General features: G+C 44.2%; 1 protein-coding gene across 1 annotated transcript in view; it reads left to right on the top strand.

Moving 5' to 3' along the window:
- The window catches only part of SPMIP7 (sperm microtubule inner protein 7), a 147888-nt gene that overhangs the window by 75912 nt on the left and 52128 nt on the right, over positions 1–19848 (top strand). The window contains exons 4-6 of the mRNA XM_077491781.1: positions 618–756; positions 4199–4266; positions 13090–13131. Coding sequence (XP_077347907.1) covers positions 618–756; positions 4199–4266; positions 13090–13131 — 249 coding nt within the window. The remainder of the gene's footprint in view (positions 1–617; positions 757–4198; positions 4267–13089; positions 13132–19848) is intronic.

Genomic DNA, 19848 nt, shown 5'->3' with positions numbered 1-19848 from the left:
AGTAAGGGACTTCAGGATTTGTGATTGATGTGGAGAAAAAAAAGGTTTTTGCTTTCACATAAATCTATTAAGTCTTTTCTGGCTTCAGGAGTTCTGAGGCTTTGTAGAGCTTTGGGTGGGAAAAGCCACCTTCCCTAGATCCACAGCTTATATCATAGTCAAACCTCATTATTAGTCTTCGCTACTCCCAGACCTTGGCATGACTAATGCTCAAGGATCTCCCTGTGGGTGAAAAGGCTGATTGCTGACAGAACACTAAAAAGGTGCATGTTTTGCCTGTTTGCTTTTTCAGAACCCATTATCGAACACACTGTCAGTCTCGATGAATAAAAGTGCAAGACAAAACTACTTTACTCTTCTTTGGTTTACCGCTGCCAATACCACGTGGGTCTATCCCCTCTAAAACTTGATTTATAATAAAAAGATGAAGATTCTTTCTTGCTCAAATAAATGTATTCATTGTTTGATTTAGAAATGACTTATTCACTATGTTTTTTCAAAATATTTTGACGAAGATAGATAGCATGTATTCAGGATTCATTTTAACATATCAGCAACTGAAAAAAGTCTTTTGCTAGGTCATTGCAATCTCAAAGCTGCTAAATTTAACTACACAGAGCTTATGAAGCTGTTCCATGGGACGTTAAGCTGCCACCAAAGCTACAACCTCCTGAGTCTACATTAGAAAAAATGCCAGATCCAATCTCACAGCATTTCACCCTGAAAAGATATGAACCCAAACCGGAAATATGGCAAGTATGTAAACTGTATCATATTTTTTTTCATTATGGCTATAAGCACTTGAGTGCATTTGCCCTTGCAGCCTAAAGATATTGTGTTTATTTGTTTTCCTGGTTGTTCTAAATCTGCACGCAGCCATCTATAGACATGAATGGGAAAGGGTTGCTGTACATCAGATGTAATGCACAGTTGTCGCATGGAGATAATTTCTTCTTGTTTTTTTTATTTTTTTCAGTTAAAGCTAAAATTGGGGGAAACAAACGGTAATTTAAAGATGTAGAGCTACCCTCAAAGGAGTCTATACATCTGTGGTCTCCAAGTTGCAACCCAAGGGATGGATGCGGCCCTTTGCTAGCGTTTATCCAGCCCTTGAGGTACTGATTTTGAGGCACTATCAGTGGGTCATAATTCCCCCTACTGACACCAATGATGGGGCACTATTCCTCCCAATATTATATATGTCGTGACACTATACCCCTCCTACTGATCACAAGCACTTTACAACAAAACACCACACCCTGAGGCATTGTTAACTCTCACTGATGCAGGGCCTGGGACACATTCTACCCCCACTGGCTACAACCAGGCCCCCCAAAAGTCTGAAGGACAGTAGATTGGCCCTTTGTTTGGAAAGTTTGGAGACCCCTGCACTAGATGATTGGGTTCCCTTTGTTCCTAGTGATAATGATCCTTCAGGATCAGACCAGAACTGAAGGAAAGTATGTTTATTTGGGCAGAACGCCCAGCAGAGTAAATAACAGTGACAAAATATCTTTAAACAATAGCAAATTGCAGTTTTTAATAACATTTCTCAAAAGAGATATTATCAAACCTAATTTTACAGGGAACCCAAAACCTGGCTTAAAGGGGCAACGTTTGCACCTCCTAGGTCGTGACTTATGGGGGAGCCCTAAATATGAGATATATATACGAGGGGTCTTCAAAACATTTCAGCACTTTTTTTATATTTAATAGCATTAAAAAAAACTGTGGAAACTTTTTGGTGCACTCTCATACATTCAGGAGCTAAAAGTCACAGCCCCTCCCTATCCCCTCCTACCAACCAATGGTTTACCTGTTGGAGCCCAAAACAGCATTTGAGATTTTTATATTTCCAATGACAAGACAAGTAAATTCAAACAAATCCTTTGGGGTGATACTGTATTTTTGAATAGAAGAGCAGCAAAGATATTGACCATGTCCTCTCACGACTCAGCATGCAGTCTCCTTCCTCCCGTGGGTGTCTGGAACACTAGATGCACAATTAGTTTTCCTTTTGCAGTCTCTGAGGGTGGTGGTAGGGGCTCTGATCACTGTTGCAAACCTGGACAAAACTAAATATGGTCTGGGTGTAGCTTTCTTGGTCCCTGCAGGAACAGCAGCCTCTGGATAGTTGCAGCAGCGCAGCCCTGATCACACAACATGATATCATACCAGTGCTCAGCAGTGCCAGAAACAGGCTCCACACAGCACACTTCTTTCTCTCCACATGGAGAAACTGACCTAGAGCACAGGATTTGCAGTCCTTTTCCATCTCTCAGCAATGCATATTTCCCTCTGGGACTTGTAGTTCTACACAGTATCTTCCTGAACAGGGGCTGACTTCTTTGAACTTCTTTTCCCTCTCTTGCCATTCTAAGGGCTTCATTCTCCTCCCTTGTTGCTGTCTTGTGATGTCCCGTGCAGTGGGTGGGCTCACCTTCTTGGCTGCAGACATCCTCCTCAGTGTCCTCTATACCTTGTCTTCTGTCCCAGCATGGCTGCTCTGTTCACTCACAACCAATGAGAGAAGCAGATGTCAACTGCAGCAAGTGGTTGTGTGACAGCCCGGACCATGCAGCTGCTGGGAAAATGGCACTGCAACCATATTCTACATTTACTACATTTATTCCTCAAAAGCCACAAAGCGTTTCAATCCACATTGCATTCACTATCGGTTGACTTGTATACAACCAGCCTGTCAGGTTTTTCCTGAACGATCAGTAGCGCTGGCCACAGCCAACGACACTGATAATTGTATTCTGCCTGCAGGGAAGGCTCCCCATCGGCAGAATAAAATAGTTCAGCGGGAGTGAATCCACCACCTCCTTTGAATATGTGGATGGGAGAATTGGATCATTTTTTGTTCGTTCAACCCATTGGTTGAATGTAAAAAAAAAAAAATGGATCATGTATGGCCTGTCTTAATACTTCTGGATAAGTTCTGGATGAGTTTCAAAACAATGAGTCACTGAGCCCTGAAAACTGAACTGAAAACTACAGGTTTGAAGCAGACCCGTAGTCAACAGTAAGGTATACAAAAGACCCAAACCTCTTTCGATACAAAGGATTTTGAGGGATTGATGTCGGGGGACTGTTCAGACAAAGATATTCACTGGCTAGTGCTTTCCGAATAATCTCCTGACAGTAGTCCCACAGATCCACTGGAAGACTGTATGTGACCAGTAAGCCGTCATCAGTCACATGGCAGGATCCAGATATGATCCAGAATCATCACATTAAAAATGTAATATTTACAGGTATATGAATATGTTTCAATTACAACAAGGAAGGATTGTATGTATATAGTTTTTCCCATAATTCTGCTTTGACTGACCTGCAGCTTTTAATGTATGCCAGGGATAATTAAATACCCCCTCCGAAGAGAACATGGAAACTGCTGTATTCAGTGTTTTTCTACAGTCACCCTGTGCGGCACCACAATTCTTTCGTGTAAGCAAGGACGTAGAAAAGAATGAGAATAAATTTTTAAAGAGCATCTGTCATCTTAGGGATAACATGAGCGCACAGACAGTATCTAAATTGCTGTCTGCTTGGAAAAGTAAAAAAAAATACATTTTGCTTTTACCTAATTTGTTAGCTAAACCTAAAAAAGAAAATATATGAAACATGAAAAAATGGTTTACAAAATTGTTTCTGCTTGGACTTTGGTGCGCATTTTGAAGAATAGCCAAATGTAAAAATTGTTGTATTGGACGATTTATACACATAACAGGTATGAATCTAATTCTCACTATTTTCTATGGCTGTTCAAGAAATAGTAATAATTTAAACCCAGGGTTTTCACTGTTCCTTGGGATTTTTCATTAGTATAAAATGTCATTATTTCATGCCTAACCACTTTGGCTATTTATATGAAAGGTTTCCTCTTATTTCTTGTTCCAGGAACAGTGATAGCCAAGATAATATTTTTTTAGTAGAACTGGGAAATGTTTTTGCCTCTGTCAAGCTTCTGTTGTCCGTGTTAGCGCCGAGGTTTACTGTACTTCATATCATAGACGGTGGTCGCCAGGACAGGAATTGATTAACATCTTCCCAATAAGGATCCAGACAGCATAAAGGGCCTTCCCTGTTATATCCTAATTTAAATAAATAATTATTTAAAGCACTTCAATGTAAATTCTTCTATTCTATAATCATGAGTTAAAATCTTAATCATTGCTTAATCATTTTCCAGGTAACAGGTGGAATGTGGGACAGATTTCAAACAAGGGTGTTTCATGGTCAAAAAAAACCTCTGACATTGTAAGTTTGACTCTAAATCCATAGTATCATGTTAATCGATTATATTTATTTTACAGATATTAACTTGCAATTGAATTCAAATTTTGAAAAAAACAATAAATGATATGCGGCAATAGTGAGAGGAATAGTGAGCACAGCAATAGTGAGAGAAGGCTTTTAAAATTTTGGATATCTGATTTTTTTTTGGCCACTTTACACAAATTAATGTCTTGTAATTTTTTGAATTAAATTCTTTCTTTAAGTGCATTTTAATATATGCAGTACTGAAAATAGAAAAAATGAAAAAAAAAAACTGAAGTGTAGCTTTTGGCAACTGCAGAATGACTGAGCTCTTCTTTAAAATTCTTAAACCACTTAGGGCCACAAGGAAGATGAAAGTTGCGCATGTGGCCCATAACAAATAATACTTTGATTTTAACATAGTATTCAAGGCCACATAAAAGTCATCAGTTATTTGGGGAAATTGTTGACATATTTTCTGTAATTTTCCTTTCCTGCAATGTTATCGAGTTTTACAATTGCTGGACTTCCTCGTGTTTGCCTACTACAGGTCGTAACATGCAATGCCAAAACACAAACAAGGAGGGAAACACTTAGTAGTACTGCTGGGAAAGGAATTTAATGGTTAACCACTGTAGAAAAAGAACCAAATGCCTCTGTTGTAGCCAAAGAAAATTCAACTCTAATCACAAATTAAGGTATTAGCTGTGCTCCAAGTATTAGCTGTGCTCCAGGTGCTTTGCAGGCTACCTCTGCTCAGACCTATGCATAATAAGCCCATGGGACTGCCATACCTCTTGTTGAATGTGCTCTGACTTCTGAAAGAGGAGTAAGACCCAATGTCTTGTAGGTAAGAAATTATTCTTGGAGAAACTACCAAACCCTTCTTTAAACCGGTTGTCCACCTACTGAAAATCTTTGGTTCATTCCAGACAGGCTGATAAGAAAAGAACCAAGTTCAACTTCTTCCATTTTTCAACTGCTTTTTCAGACACAAAGACCAGAAGAATGGATTCCCAATTTAAATAAAAAAGATTTCAGACCTTGAGTAGAAAAGTCAGAACTGGCCTCAGAATGTTTCTCTCTGCTAGAAAGATATAATATGGTTCTTTAATAAAAAAAAAATGCACATAACTCTGAGACTCTACTAGCAGAGGCAATAGCTTTGGAAAACACTAAAGGAAAAACTGAGTGTTTGATCACTCAGTGCTCAGTGTAAACCTGGCAGGGGACAGTTGCAGCATCAAACCACCTGGGTGAGTATCTTTATTTTTTTCAAAAGTCCCATTTTGGAAAAAAAAACGCTCTGACCAACAGTGGCCTCCTAAAATGTCCCACCTGTCATGGTTATGCAATAGAGTTTGTCTGCTTACCTGTCTCCATGTGTTCATCTCTAGAGACCAGCCGACCCTCACCTGACTGTTTTTGTAATCCATCCTCTGGCATGGCTCCACCCTAGCTCCTATCAGAGAACTCTATATTAACCTGTGCACTGCAGATCAACCCTGCTGATCAACCTTTGTGTGTTAGCTTCCTGTTACCTGCCGTGTGCTCTTCTGTTGTTTTCCGTTACCGACTTTGGCGTGTCCTTGACTATCCCTGTTTGCCTGTGATCCTGACCTTTTGGCATGTCCCTGACTATTCCTGTCTGCTTGTGGCCCCGACCTTGGCTTTGTCCCTCACCATCCCTATCCTCCTGTTGCCTACTGTGGGTGTGAGCTGGGGGACCCTGGGGGTCGCGACCTGGAGCCAGTTGCAGCCAAGTCCATCCTCACCACTAGAGGCTCTGGTGAACACCTGCTGGTTCTTAGACTCCGCGCCCCAGGGAATCTTACGCTCTAACCCCGGTGGGATCCGTCTTGGTGTTCTGGTGGCCCTGCCTTCCTATCACCTTGAACCCTGGTCCGCAGCAGTCGGCCGTAGGGTCCACAACCTTGTGGTGCACTCCTGACGTGCATCTGTCACCTGGCCTCAAGGTGACCTGACAGTTTGATCAGCCATGGACCCGGCTGACGTGCCACTTCCTGCAGTCGATTCTTTGCTGGGCATAGTTTGGAGACTTGAGACCCAGGAATCTAATCAGACTCAGGTGTTGCGATTCCTTCAAGATCTGGCTTCCCGCTTCGAGCAGCTACGGGCTTCCTTCGGAACCCCGAACCCGCAGCCTCAAGTACAGTCCACAACTGCACCTATCGCACCAGTCGCATCCACGCATTCATTATTACTGCCAGCTCCGTCCCATTTCTCTGGGGACTCCAAGGCCTGCAGGGGCTTCCTCAGCCAATGCACCATTCATTTTGAGCTCCAGCCTCAAAACTTTCTGTCCGATCGGGCAAAGGTAGCCTATATCATTTCCCTCCTCTCCGGTGAAGCTTTAGCCTGGGCTGCTCCCCTGTGGGAGAAAAATGATCCGGAGGTTTCCAGCCTGTCCAACTTCTTGAAGCTCTTTCGTAATATCTTCAAGGAGCCAGCTCGGGTTTCTTCTGCGGCTAGTGCCCTTTTACGCCTTCGCCAAGAATCTTGTTCAGTGGGACAATATGCACTTCAGTTCCGTATACTCACAGCTGAATTGAGCTGGAACAATGAGGCCCTGGTGGCAACCTTTTTACATGGCCTCTCTGACCGAGTGAAGGATGAATTAGCAGGAAGAGCTATCCCCACCAGTCTGGACGATGTAATTTCCTTATGCAATCAGATTGACATTCGTTTCCAGGAGAGGTCCTTAGAAAAAAGACGCCAGCAGCCCCTAGGTCCTAGTCAGCCTGAACCTTCTTCCCGTCGCCCTGTGGAGCATCCTCTGTCTGCTGAGGAACCCATGCAGCTGGGCCGGACCAGACTAACCCCCGAAGAACGTGCTAGACGCAGAACTCTGGGCTTGTGTCTTTATTGTGGGGGCAAGGGTCATTTTTGTGACTCCTGCTCGCTTCGTCCGGGAAATGCTCGGGTCTAATACATTTGGAAGGTGGAGTATTGGACCCAAAAACATCACCTTCTCGTCTTCTTCTTCCGGTGTTCCTCCATGTAGGCATGTCAGTCCTAGCATATCTGGACTCCGGGGCTGCCGGCAATTTTATGGACTGGAGAACTGCTTCTTCTATGAAGCTTACCCTTTCTCCCCTCGCTACTCCACTGGTAGTCTCGGCAATTGATGGCACTGTGCTCCCAGGGGGCCCTATCCATTTCCAGACGCTACCTATAAGGATGTCGGTAGGGATACTCCACCAGGAGTGGATCTCCTTCCTCATCCTACCCAAGGCCTCTACCCCCATTGTATTGTGCCTTCCTTGGCTACAGCTCCACTCACCACATGTGGACTGGGTCTCTGGGCAGATCCTGGCTTGGGGTCCTTCGTGTTTCTCGTCCTGTCTTCTCAAGGTGACCCACAAGGGGAAACTTCCCATTGCTACCACTTCCATTTCGTCTGATCTTCCCGCGGCATACAGCGATTTCCGGGATGTGTTCTGTAAGAAGTCTGCTGAGGTGCTTCCTCCCCACAGATCTTTTGACTGTGCTATTGACCTTGTTCCTGGAGCAACCCTGCCCAGGGGTCGTACCTATCTTCTGTACATTCCAGAGACCCAGGCCATGTCTGAGTATGTTGCCAAGAATCTGGAGAGAGGTTTCATCTGGAAATCCTCATCGCCTGCAGGAGCAGGGTTCTTTTTCGTTGCCAAAAAGGATGGTACCCTCAGACCCTGCATCGACTATAGAGGTTTAAACGCAGTGACTATCAAAAAACTATACCCCTTACCTCTAATATCTGAGCTATTCGACAGGTTGAAGAAGGCTTCCATTTTCACTAAGTTGGATCTCAGAGGTGCATACAATCTCATTCGAATACGGGAAGGTGACGAATGGAAGACCGCGTTTAACACTAGGGACGGGCATTACGAGTATACATGGTTATGCCTTTTGGTTTGTGTAATGCTCCAGCTGTGTTCCAGAACTTTGTCAATGAAATATTCAGGGATCTACTGTACCAGTTTGTTGTCATCTATCTGGATGATATTCTTATCTTTTCCAAAAATCTGCCTGCTCACAGAAACCATGTACGCACCGTACTTCAGCGCCTTAGAGAGAACAATCTTTATGCCAAGATGGAGAAATGTTCCTTTGAATGTTCTGAGGTCCTGTTTCTGGGATGTTTTGTTTCTAGTGCAGGTCTTCGCATGGATCCTGGAAAGGGGTTCAGCCATTACCAACTGGCCCCTTCCCGCTAGCCTCAAGGCCACACAGCGCTTTCTTGGCTTCACAAATTATTATAGGCAGTTCATAAGGAATTACCCTTCCATCGCCGCGCCTATTATCGCTTTGACCAAGAAGGGTGCGAATGCCAAAGACTGGCCTCCCGAGGCTGTCTCTGCGTTTCACAATCTGAAACAGGCCTTTGTCTCTGGACCTCTCTTGAGGAGACCAAATCCTGGGGATCCATTTTTTATTGAAGTAGACGCTTCTTTGATGGGGGTGGGAGCTGTGCTTCTCCAGTTCTTTGAGAAGAAACGTCAACCATGTGCGTTCTTCTCCAAAAAAAATTCTCAGGCAGAGAGAAATTATGCCATTGGTGATCGGGAACTTCTCGCAACTAAATTGGCGTTGGAGGAGTGGTGTCATCTCTTGGAAGGTTCCCCTCACTCCATAACGATCTTTACTGATCATAAGAATCTACAGTACCTACAGAATGCTAAATGTCTGAACCTCAGACAGGCCAGGTGGAGTCTCTTCTTTTCCCGTTTTAAATTCACGATTACGTACAAACCTGGTTCCTGTAACGGTCGAGCTGATGCGCTCTCTAGGTCATTTGACACTTTGGACGAGGAGTCCAACCCTGATCCTGAGCCGATCATTCCTACCTCATGCATTGTTGCCCATTCTACCACCCTGGAATCAAAAATTCCTCCTGGCAAGACCTTTGTTCCCATGGAGCTAAGAGCTAAGATCTTTCGTTGGGGACATGATTCCAAGGTGGCAGGTCATGCTGGGTTCCTCCGATCCTTCCTGCTCATCAGTCGTCACTACTGGTGACCTAATCTCCGCTCGGATGTTAAAGACTACGTTAAGGCTTGTCACGTTTGTGCTCAGTCTAAATCTTCCACTCAAGCCCCTGCTGGTCTTCTCATGCCCTTGCCCATTCCTAAGGAGCCCTGGTCTCATATCGCCATGGATTTTATCACTGATCTTCCCCTGTTGGAGAATAATACGGCCATTTGGGTAGTAATCGATCGGTTCTCCAAGATGGCTCATTTTGTTCCTCTTCCTGGTCTCCCTTCTGTCCCTGCCTTGGTTCCCATTTTTGTACGAGAGATTTTCCGCCTTCATGGTGTTCCTTCTCATGTCGTTTCGGGGTGTGCAGTTTACTTCTCGTTTTTGGAGAGCCTTTTGCAAATCCCTCGACATTACCTTGGATTTTACCTCTTCTTATCATCCCCAATCCAATGGACAGACTGAGAGAGTTCATCAGGAGTTGGAGGTCTCTCTCCGTACCTTGGTCTCTGCCCATCATGATGATTGGGCATCACTATTACCGTGGGCTGAGTTCTCCCACAATAATCATGTCAACGTCAGTTCTCAGAAAACACCCTTTGTCACTGTTTATGGAAGACATCCTCAACTCCCTCTTCCTATGACTTGTTCTTCTGACATTCCAGCTTTGGCTACTGTTCAGGAATCATTCAATTCCATGTGGGCTGACGTTCATGGTTCCCTCCAGAAAGCTGCCAACAAATTCAAGAGTTTTTCTGACCGTCGCAGGCGTAAGCCACCTTCCCTTCAGCCAGTAGACAAAGTCTGGCTCTCCACCAGGAACATCAAACTCCGGGTTCCTTCTCTCAAATTTGCCCAAAGATTCATTGGTCCATACACCATAATTTCTAAACTGAATCCAGTTTGTTTCAAGCTCCAGATTCCCAAAAGCCTCAAAATCTCTAACTCCTTCCATGTTGCCCTTCTGAAGCCTTTCGTCCTCCATAAGTTCTCTCATCCTCTCTCTACCGTAACACCAGTCCCTGAGGATGATCAGGAGTATGAGGTTAGCCAAATTTTGGATTCCCGACTCTGTAGAGGCATTCTCCAGTACCTTGTGCACTGGAAATGTTTTGGTCCTGAGGAGAGGTCGTGGATTTCGGCTTCCGAGGTCTTCGAGCCACGTCTGTTGAGGAAGTTTCATTTGAAGTTCCCCTCTAAACCTGGTCCCAGGCGGGGAAGGAGGAGGCCTCGTAAGAGGGGGGGTACTGTCATGGTTATGCAATAGAGTTCGTCTGCTTACCTGTCTCCATGTGTTCATCTCTAGAGACCAGTCGACCCTTACCGGACTGTTTTTGTAATCCATCCTCTTGCATGGCTCCACCCTAGCTCCTATCAGAGAACTCTATATTAACCTGTGCACTGCAGACCAACCCTGCTGATCAACCTTTGTGTGTTAGCTTCCTGTTACCTGCCGTGTGCTCTTCTGTTGTTTTCCGTTACCGACTTTGGCGTGTCCTTGACTATCCCTGTTTGCCTGTGATCCTGATCTTTTGGCGTGTCCCTGACTATTCCTGTCTGCTTGTGGCCCCGACCTTGGCTTTGTCCCTCACCATCCCTATCCGCCTGTTGCCTACTGTGGGTGTGAGCTGGGGGACCCTGGGGGTCACGACCTGGAGCCAGTTGCAGCCAAGTCCATCCTCACCACTAGAGGCTCTGGTAAATACCTGCTGGTTCTTAGACTCCGCGCCCCAGGGAATCTTACGCTCTAACCCCAGTGGGATCCATCTTGGTGTTCTGGCGGCCCTGCCTTCCTATCACCTTGAACCCCAGTCCGCAGCAGTTGGCCGTAGGGTCCACAACCTTGTGGTGCACTCCTGATCCCTACGGTGTGCATCTGTCACCTGGCCTCAGGGTGACCTGACACCACCAAAGGATGAAAAACCCATTTCTTATTAGTCATGGCGAGGAGACCTCGCGAGACCTCGTGGAGACCTTCACCCTCCCTAATAAATTGTGTACCATGCCTTTATCCAAGCCCTTCTGTAGCATATCTTGAATATTTGATTTCAAAGAAGAAAGCAGGTTCCAGTGCTCCTCTGAACGACTCTGTGAAAAACATAATGGTAGTTGGAATTGGATATGATTATTTCCGAGATGGCAGAAGTTTCAATGACATTATCAGATAACGCAAACTATCTCAACCATCTCTTCTCAACCTTTAGCCCATTAAGTTTCCGTTTGGGTAAAAGGCCCCATCATGGATTAGGAAATCCCAATAGCCTAATAGCAGAATCTGTAGATCCAGCTTCATTCCTCATAACAATCCCTTCTCCAAAAACATGGCCTTCTCGGTTGATACTGGAGATAAATTATTGCCTGGATTCCCTCCTGCTGGATTTTGAGTAGGACTAGAAGAGTTAGGGGGGGGCAGTGGAAAAATATGCACCGGGCGATTGAGGGACTACTTGTTGTGGACTACAAATCTTCCACTAAAACTATCCTCCACAATATTCTGAATTCCTGGGAGGTACAAAGTCATCAAGGATAGAACATTCTGATATGTTCACAGAAAGATCTGCGATCTCACTATAACCAGGGGGACTATAAGCAGGCGGTTGGAGTGGAATTCCTGGTGACAGATCATGGGAATCCAGCCACCATCCCAGAGCTTGAACATGACAATTCTCTGAATCAAAGAATAGGGGACTTGCAGGGGACCAAAAACACACCCTAGTGCAGTTTTGTATGTGTGTGTTCACATGCACTGTATTGTTTTTGCATACTGCACCATGTGCGCAAAAAAAAATACTTCAACTGTGGAAACGACTTACATGCGCAGTAAGAGACCTTTTGATTGACTTTTATTCTGCCCTGGGCTTTTCCTTCTGTCAAAACAATGAGAGCTCTTTTAGGGAAAAAAAGCAGGTTAAAATTTATGAAGATAATACGACCTTTTCCTGACATCCATTAGGGCTTTAGCTGCCAAAGTAGGACTCATAGCAGCTCTGAAAAGGTAATTCAGACAGTAATATAATTAACCAAAGGATGCAGGACATTCAACCTACATCCCTATGCTATCCCAACTCGCAACAGAAAAACAGGGAGCACAGTGGGAGCTGGACAAAACAGGAACAGGAAGCCTAAGAGCGAGTTTGAGGACAGGCAGCAGCTGCAGAGCTGAGAGACAAAGGAGATCCACCCCTAATCTACTGCAGTGAGTCATATTGCCATAAGTTCGAGAAGGCCAGGAAGCCTACACCCCATCACATGATGTGATACATGAATCAAGGGCTGCCATGTTAGATGCTGACCTTCAGATGCTGGAACATCCTAAGCAGACCAGGAGAGAAGGTATTGTACTAGAAGGAAGAGGAAAAACATAACTATCCAGCAATAGGATTATACAGCCAGCCTGAGTAGCAGTAGTTTATACAGCTATCACCATCTATCCCAATCTGTAGTTAACACAGCCGCCCACAACAGTAATTTTTACTAAAAGATCCTGAAGGCATAAAAACAACTCGATTACCATTGGGTACCCAGCATATTACAACCCAAACAGTCCTCTTGTCCATGAAAGGCAGAATCTGGGAAGGAGGAAAAGATATGGGGAATCCAAAAAGACATATTGAAGCCAGGGCGGAAAAAGAAGAGTAGGGTCCAGGTTTTAATTTTAAAAAAAATAGCTAGAGATGATCCTGGAGAAGTCAGGAGGGTGGATTTAACTTATAGTAGGCTGACATGAAGAGATCCAGCAAAATATTTATAATTCTATTTTATTTTTAGGAATGTAATGATTTATCTATTTTTTATTTACTGTAGCCATAAAACAAATTAACCTTATTTTCTTCTTTATTTCAGTATATCTCCATATCCTCGTATGGATCATATTCCAGGTTATTGGTATGTTTTTGTAGAATTCTGTTTGCAGAACATCTGTTTTCAGCATCAGCACTTACAGCCCCCAAAACAAATGAGATCATTCGCTGAAACATTTTCTTGCCCTTTAATTTGCATGTCATATTTAAGCGAAATTAAAGTCTACAATACTTACATCTGATTTATTGGGCCAATGTTCCTCGCCATCACCGGCATCTTCTCAGCTTCTTATGGGTGCTCCGCAACTCAGTTTACATTCTACAGATAACTGCAAACAAGAATGTAGGTTTATTTTTTCGCAAAAGATACATTGTATGTCTCTTCTGCAATAAAGAGCCTACTTGCTCCCAGTTTTTTGAAGACTTTAGTTTCTTTTTAACCACTTTAGCCCCGGAAGATTTGGCTGCTCAATGACCAGGCTATTTTTTGCGATACACTTTGCACCATTTTAACTGACAATTGCGCGATCGTACAATGTTGTACCCAAACAAAATTGACGTCCTTTTTTTGCCACAAATAGAGCTTTCTTTTGGTGGTGTTTGATCATCTCTGCGTTTTTAATTTTTTGCGCTATAAAAACAAAAAAAGTGTGACAATTTAGAAAAAAAAACACTATTTTGTACTTTTTGCTATAATAAATATCCCCGATTTAGTTTTTTAAAAAGCCAATTTTTTCCTCAGTTTAGGTCGATATGTATTCTTCTACATATTTATGGTAATAAAAATCATAATAAGCATATATTGATTGGTTTGCGCAAAAGTTAAATGCATCTACAAAATAGGGGAAAGATTTATGGCATTTTTATTATTATTATTTTTTTTTTACTAGCAGTGGCATTGTTCAGCGATTTTTATCGGGACTGTGACAGTATGGCAGACAGATCGGATACTTTTGACTCATTTTTGGGACCATTGACATTTATATAGCGATCAGTTCTATAAAAATGCACTGATTACTGTGTAAATGTCACTGGCAGGGAAGGGGTTAACACTGGGGGCTCGATAAAGGGGTTAACTCTGTTCCCTAGAGAGTGATTCTAGTACTTAGTATGAACAACAGATCGCTCTCCTCACCCCTGAGAGCATGGAGATCTGTCTGTTTACATTGACAGATTTCCGTTCTGTCTCTGTGTGGAGTGATCACGGGTGCCCGGTGGTTATTGCGATCACCGGGCACAAACATCGGCTCCAGCATTGTGCCTCCAGTGGCGCACACGTGCCCTTTAGTGGTCAAAAGGTGAACCGATGTACAGTTAAGTCTGTTCGCCCAGGGGAGCTGGTCAGGAAGGGGTTAAGCTGAGCCTTAAATGTACCCCCCACCTGACCCTATCACTTGGAAATTAACACTTAGCCTAAAATTTAACACATAACCTGAACCTTTGACCCATGGTTAAAAATGATCACTTAACCTAACCCTAGAACTTAACCCTTAACCCAACCCTTCACCAGGGGTGTTGCTAAGTGGGAAAAAGACCAGGGGCTTCAACTCGGATGTAAAGCGGGGGGTGGGAGTGAGGTGGAGTGGTCGGGGGATGGGCTCGTGGAGGGTGATAGGCTCACTTGCTTAACACTGATCTACCTGACATACACGGATTGTGTCTGACACATACACTGACCTACCTGACATGCACTGACATACATGACTGACATACATGACTGCCCTATTTGACATGCACAGATTGTTGCTCTCAGTGCTCAGCCTTACCTGTAGTGAGTACACTCATCCCGGGCCTCGGCATTCACCACCACTCAGACAGCCCTGCAGGCACCAGGCAGCCAGAGCCAGGATAGAAAAGCCACCTGCCCATTTACACAGAGCGAGCGGCTCAGCGGGGATTTCCCAGTGCCCAGCGCGGCTGCAGTGTCATTCCCGCCTCCTGCTGGACCCTGCAGCACCTATGATGGACGCCACATGTCCCACTGTCTCGGCATTGAATGAGTGTGACATCCGTCATAGGAGCTGGGTCCCGGAGGCGGGACTTTTTGTACATCACTTAGCCGCACTGGCAGGAGATCTTCCCTGTTTGCCGCAGCTTGGGGCTAATAATGCATTTAGGGATTTTGAGACCCAGGGATTTTTGGGGGCACACTCAGGGCTCCAGCCCCTGTCAGCCCCCCGTCCCGATGCCACTGCAGTCTTCACTTTAAAGTGAACCTATAACTTGCACAGTTATTATATCATGCCCCCCCCTTCCTTAACATATCACTGCATTGAAGTTGTAGACAACACCAGTAAGAAAAGAAAGTTAACAATGCATTTACCTTGCCCCTGGCTCCCACCCATGGTGCCTAGGTAAATATGATGTTGCAGACTTTAAGGTCAGATCGTTGGAATGCTAAAAATCACAAATCTTACCTTAAAGTGTTACTAAACCCACAACAGTCAAAATCAGTCTGTATCTGCAGTAAAGCATGCTTGTTATATTCACTGTGGAACCTAAAGTGTTAATGCTCTGTATTGTGTAAAAAGGCTGTTTGATCCTGTCTTCTCTGATCCTCCCCATCTTCCTCTGTCCCCAATCCATCTCCTGATCAGACAGAACCTTTGGAGTCACTCTGCACATGCTCAGTTTGGTGTGTATTGCTGGAGGGGAGGGTGTATGTGATCAGCACAGGGCAAATCATCACTGTCTAGACAGAGGGTCAGGAGTCCTGAAGCCTCATAGGACAGTCAGAGTAGAATAAAAACTCATCCTACAAGCTTTAACCAGACACTGATAGACGTTAAAAGACTGCTATATACGGCTGATGAGAAGAGGTATTTAGCAGTTTATATTTATCAAAATAATTGCATTTCCATGTTCTGTGTAATGTGGGAGACCAGATATAGTGAATAAGGTCTGCTTTAACCAACAATGCCTAACCTTTAAAATATGCCCTTACTGCTTCCTCTTCCCAGCAGTGGCTTAAAGTGGCTGTAAACTCTGTTACACCACTTGTACCTACTGGTAAGCTATAATAAGGCTTACCTGTAGGTACTGTGAATATCTCCTAAACTTGATAGATATTCAAAGTGAATGCAGCCAATGACATCATCGGCGCATGCACTCTGAAGGTCCGGCTCACAGTGCTGGACCTTCAGAGCCCCTGCCAGAAACAGCGACTCCTGCATGCAAGCGTTGGAGTGACATCATCACAACTCTAGCCACTCACAGCGCCGGAGCCAGCGAACCTGGAAGTAACACAGTGAGTGGGTGCCGTTGAAAGGGCTTCGTTCTAAGGTAAGTATTTCATTTTGTGCTAGTATGCGATGCATACTAGCACATTATGCCATTGTCTTACAGGTTTTTTTTTTTATTCTTCAGCGGTTTACAACCACTTTAAATTGGAGGTAAAAGCTAATGTACCTGAGGTCTAAAACATTGCCCCCCCCCCCCCCCATCCATACCCATTCTGCTTGCGGTTTGTAAAACGGCTCTATGTAAATACAATTTTTTGCCTCCTATGTTGCAGTCACTCGATCTCCAAGATCCAGCTCTCCTGTGTCAGCAAGCAGTTGCTGCAGCTAATGGGAGAGAGTGTCATAAATAAGGGGCAGTGCAAGCCAGAAGATGATATCACGGCTCTAGAAATTAGGCCCTGTTGTCGATCCGTTCGATGACACAGGAGCTGCAACTTAGAGATCATGTGACTTTACCAAAAAAGATAAAGAAGGGTAGTTAGGTATTTACACAGAGCCATTTTGCAGTATGGGAAGGAAGAGGGGGGACAATGATCACTTCAAATATTCCCCAAAAGTCCCCGCCCCCTTTCCCTATTGTGTAATGTATGTTTTTTTTACATACTTACACTCATCGGGAGTTCTCAGGCTGGACATGTGTGCTGGGCAGTCTTTAACCACTTCCCGACCAGCGCACGACGATGTACGTCGACAGAATGGCACGGGCAGGCATATTGGCGTACAGGTACGTCCAATATTCAATGCTGCCCTGCCATCGGGAGCGCGCCGCCGGCGGCACGCTCCCGCGCTGGTCGAGACCCCCGTGAGTCCGATCGCGGGACCCGCGGACTCGCGCGGGCATCCCCGCGATCGTCTCACGGAGCGGCCGAATGGAGGAAATGCCAAGTAAACAGCATTTCTCCATTCTGCCTAGCAACTAGTGACGCTGATCTCTGCTCCATGTGATTGGAGCAGAGATCAGTGTTCACTAAATGAAAGCCCAACCCCCCCACAGTTAGTAACACACCCCTAGGAACACTTAACCCCTACACTGCCACCCACTGGTTAACCCCTTCACTGCCAGTGTCATTTACACAGGAATCACTGCATTTATATAGCAGTGATTACTGTATAAATGACAATGGTCCCAAAAATGTGTCAAAAATGTCCGATGGGTCCCCCACAATGTCGCAGTCACAATAAAAATCGCTGATCGCCGCCATTACTAGTAAAAAAAAAAATAATAAAAAATTATTAATAAAAATGCTATAAAACTATCCCTATTTTGTAAACGCTATAACTTTTGCGCAAACCAATCAATAATCGCTTATTGCGATTTTTTTTACCAAAAATATGTAGAAGAATACGTATCGGCCTAAACTGAGGGAAAAAAATGTTTTTTTATATATTTTTGGGGGATATTTATTATAACAAAAAGTAAAAAATAATGTGTTTTTTTCAAAATTGTCGCTCTATTTTTGTTTATAGCGCAAAAAATAAAAACCGCAGGGGTGATCAAATACCACCAAAAGAAAGTTCTATTTGTGGGAAAAAAAGGACGTCAATTTTGTTTGGGAGCCACGTCGCACGACCGCGCAATTGTCAGTTAAAGCGACGCAGTGCCGAATCGCAAAAAGTGGTCTGGTCTTTGACCAGCAAATTGGTCCGGTCTGAAAGTGGTTAAAGTTCTTCTAAAGTCAGCACATTTTGTATCTTTATGTACTAATGTAATAAACGCCCCACTACCTGTCCTAGCCAGGTAGTACTAGTACTTTTTTATTAATACAGTTGCCAAACATTAAAATTACTGTTTGTCTGGTTCATCTTTCTAATCTGTTTGTAATAAAATCTATATTCTTTTAAATATTTTTGTATCTCAGAGCCTATAAAGTCCAGTATCAATTCTTCATTATTTCTAAATGTATGGGACGTGGCATATATGTATCTTTCTTGGTGTCCACAGCACCACTCTGTGGTGATACCCTAAAAACCTTCTATTTCAGTTGCCAAACATATCCAAAAATCCCCCCTTGACAGAAAACATGTAAATTGACAGTTAGGCTACAAATATTGCAAACAGCTATAACAAATATGGAGTAAATTTAGCTGATCCACATGGTGATTAAAGAGGGATTCCGCCCAAAAAAAAAATATTAAAAGCCAGCAGCTATAAATACTACAGCTGCTGACTTTTAATAAATGGACACTCACCTGTCCCGGGTTCCAGCGATGCCGGCAGCCGAGGCCGATCGACCGCTCGGGCCTCGGCTGCTGCCGCCGCCATTCGAGGTGAGGGAATCAGGAAGTAAACCGAATCGGCTTCACTTCCCGGTTCCCTACTGCGCATGCGCGAGCTGCGTCGCGCAATAGGAAATCTCCGCGCTGTCACTGGGACCCGTGTGTGTCCCAGCAGACAGCGCGGCAGGGCAGGAAATGGCGTAGACTCCCGTGGGAGTCTATGCCCGGAAGTGGGTGAAAATACCTGTCTTTGACAGGTATCTCCACCCCCTCCCCCCTGAAAGGTGTCAATTGTGACACCGGAGGGGGGGAGGGTTCCGATCAGCGGAGGTTCCACTTTAGGGTGGAATCCCGCTTTAAGTGAACATTCTGGCATTAAGTGAACTAAAAAAAAACTATTTTGTTTAAAAAAAAAAAAAAAAAAAGCAACAAAACACATTGTAATACAAATATTGCACCGGCTATGCTGTGAATGAATGGAGTGAATGGAACTTGGAAACTAACACTAATCAAGCATTTTTTAATGTTCTTATGAAAAGTGAAATATCATTGGTTGTTACTGGCTCAAAGCATAATATTGCCCCATTCTGCTTCTTCGTGTCAATCAATGGGGAGGCAATAAGCAGCTTCTCCATAAATTTCAGCCATCCTTTACTCCTTTAATAAAACAAAAAAAAATAAGTAAACAGATATAAAGCCACATGACTGCAAAGGAAATATTTGAAAGCTTAAGGCCCCTTTCACACATGGAGACCGTATGTCCATATTTCATCCATCCATTTGCGAACACCCGATATCGTCCGTCTCCGCTATGGTCCGATTCTGCAGATGGAGGAAAATCCTATTTTCTATCCGTCTACAGAGCGGATCGGATGAACACGGACAGATGGTCCATGTTCATCCGATCCCCCATAGAGGAGAGCAGAGATCTGACAGGGCGGTCCCTGCATAGTCTGTCATCTGCCGGCTCAGCGAGGATAAACAGAGCGATCCCTGCTGAGCAAGCGGATCATCGCGGATGGATCATTACGGATCCGTCCCGTGTGAAAGGGGCCTAACTGCTGTTTCAAATGTACAGTGAATCTGGAAAGTATTGGATGATATGAAAGTAAAAGTCTCTGAAAGGTAAAGAAAGGAGTGTAGCAAAATTCTGCAATGAGAAAGTTCCAGCAGGATGGAAATTTTCCAGGGCTTTCACCACCACCAAGGGAAAAGTAAAGGTCTTCATGTGGCAATCACTCAAAGAAGTGTAGACTCTTACCAGAAGGAGTGGACCTCCTGTAGCAGCGAGGTCACACACGCCTGCAGATACAGCCCTCTTTGGGGTCTAAGGATGGATCCTA

The sequence above is a fragment of the Lithobates pipiens genome, unplaced genomic scaffold (genome assembly GCF_037356315.1).
Source record: "Lithobates pipiens isolate NorthernLeopardFrog02 unplaced genomic scaffold, aLitPip1_a1.2 Scaffold_19, whole genome shotgun sequence".
NCBI lineage: Eukaryota > Metazoa > Chordata > Amphibia > Anura > Ranidae > Lithobates > Lithobates pipiens.
This window is presented reverse-complemented; position numbering and strand designations above follow the sequence as displayed.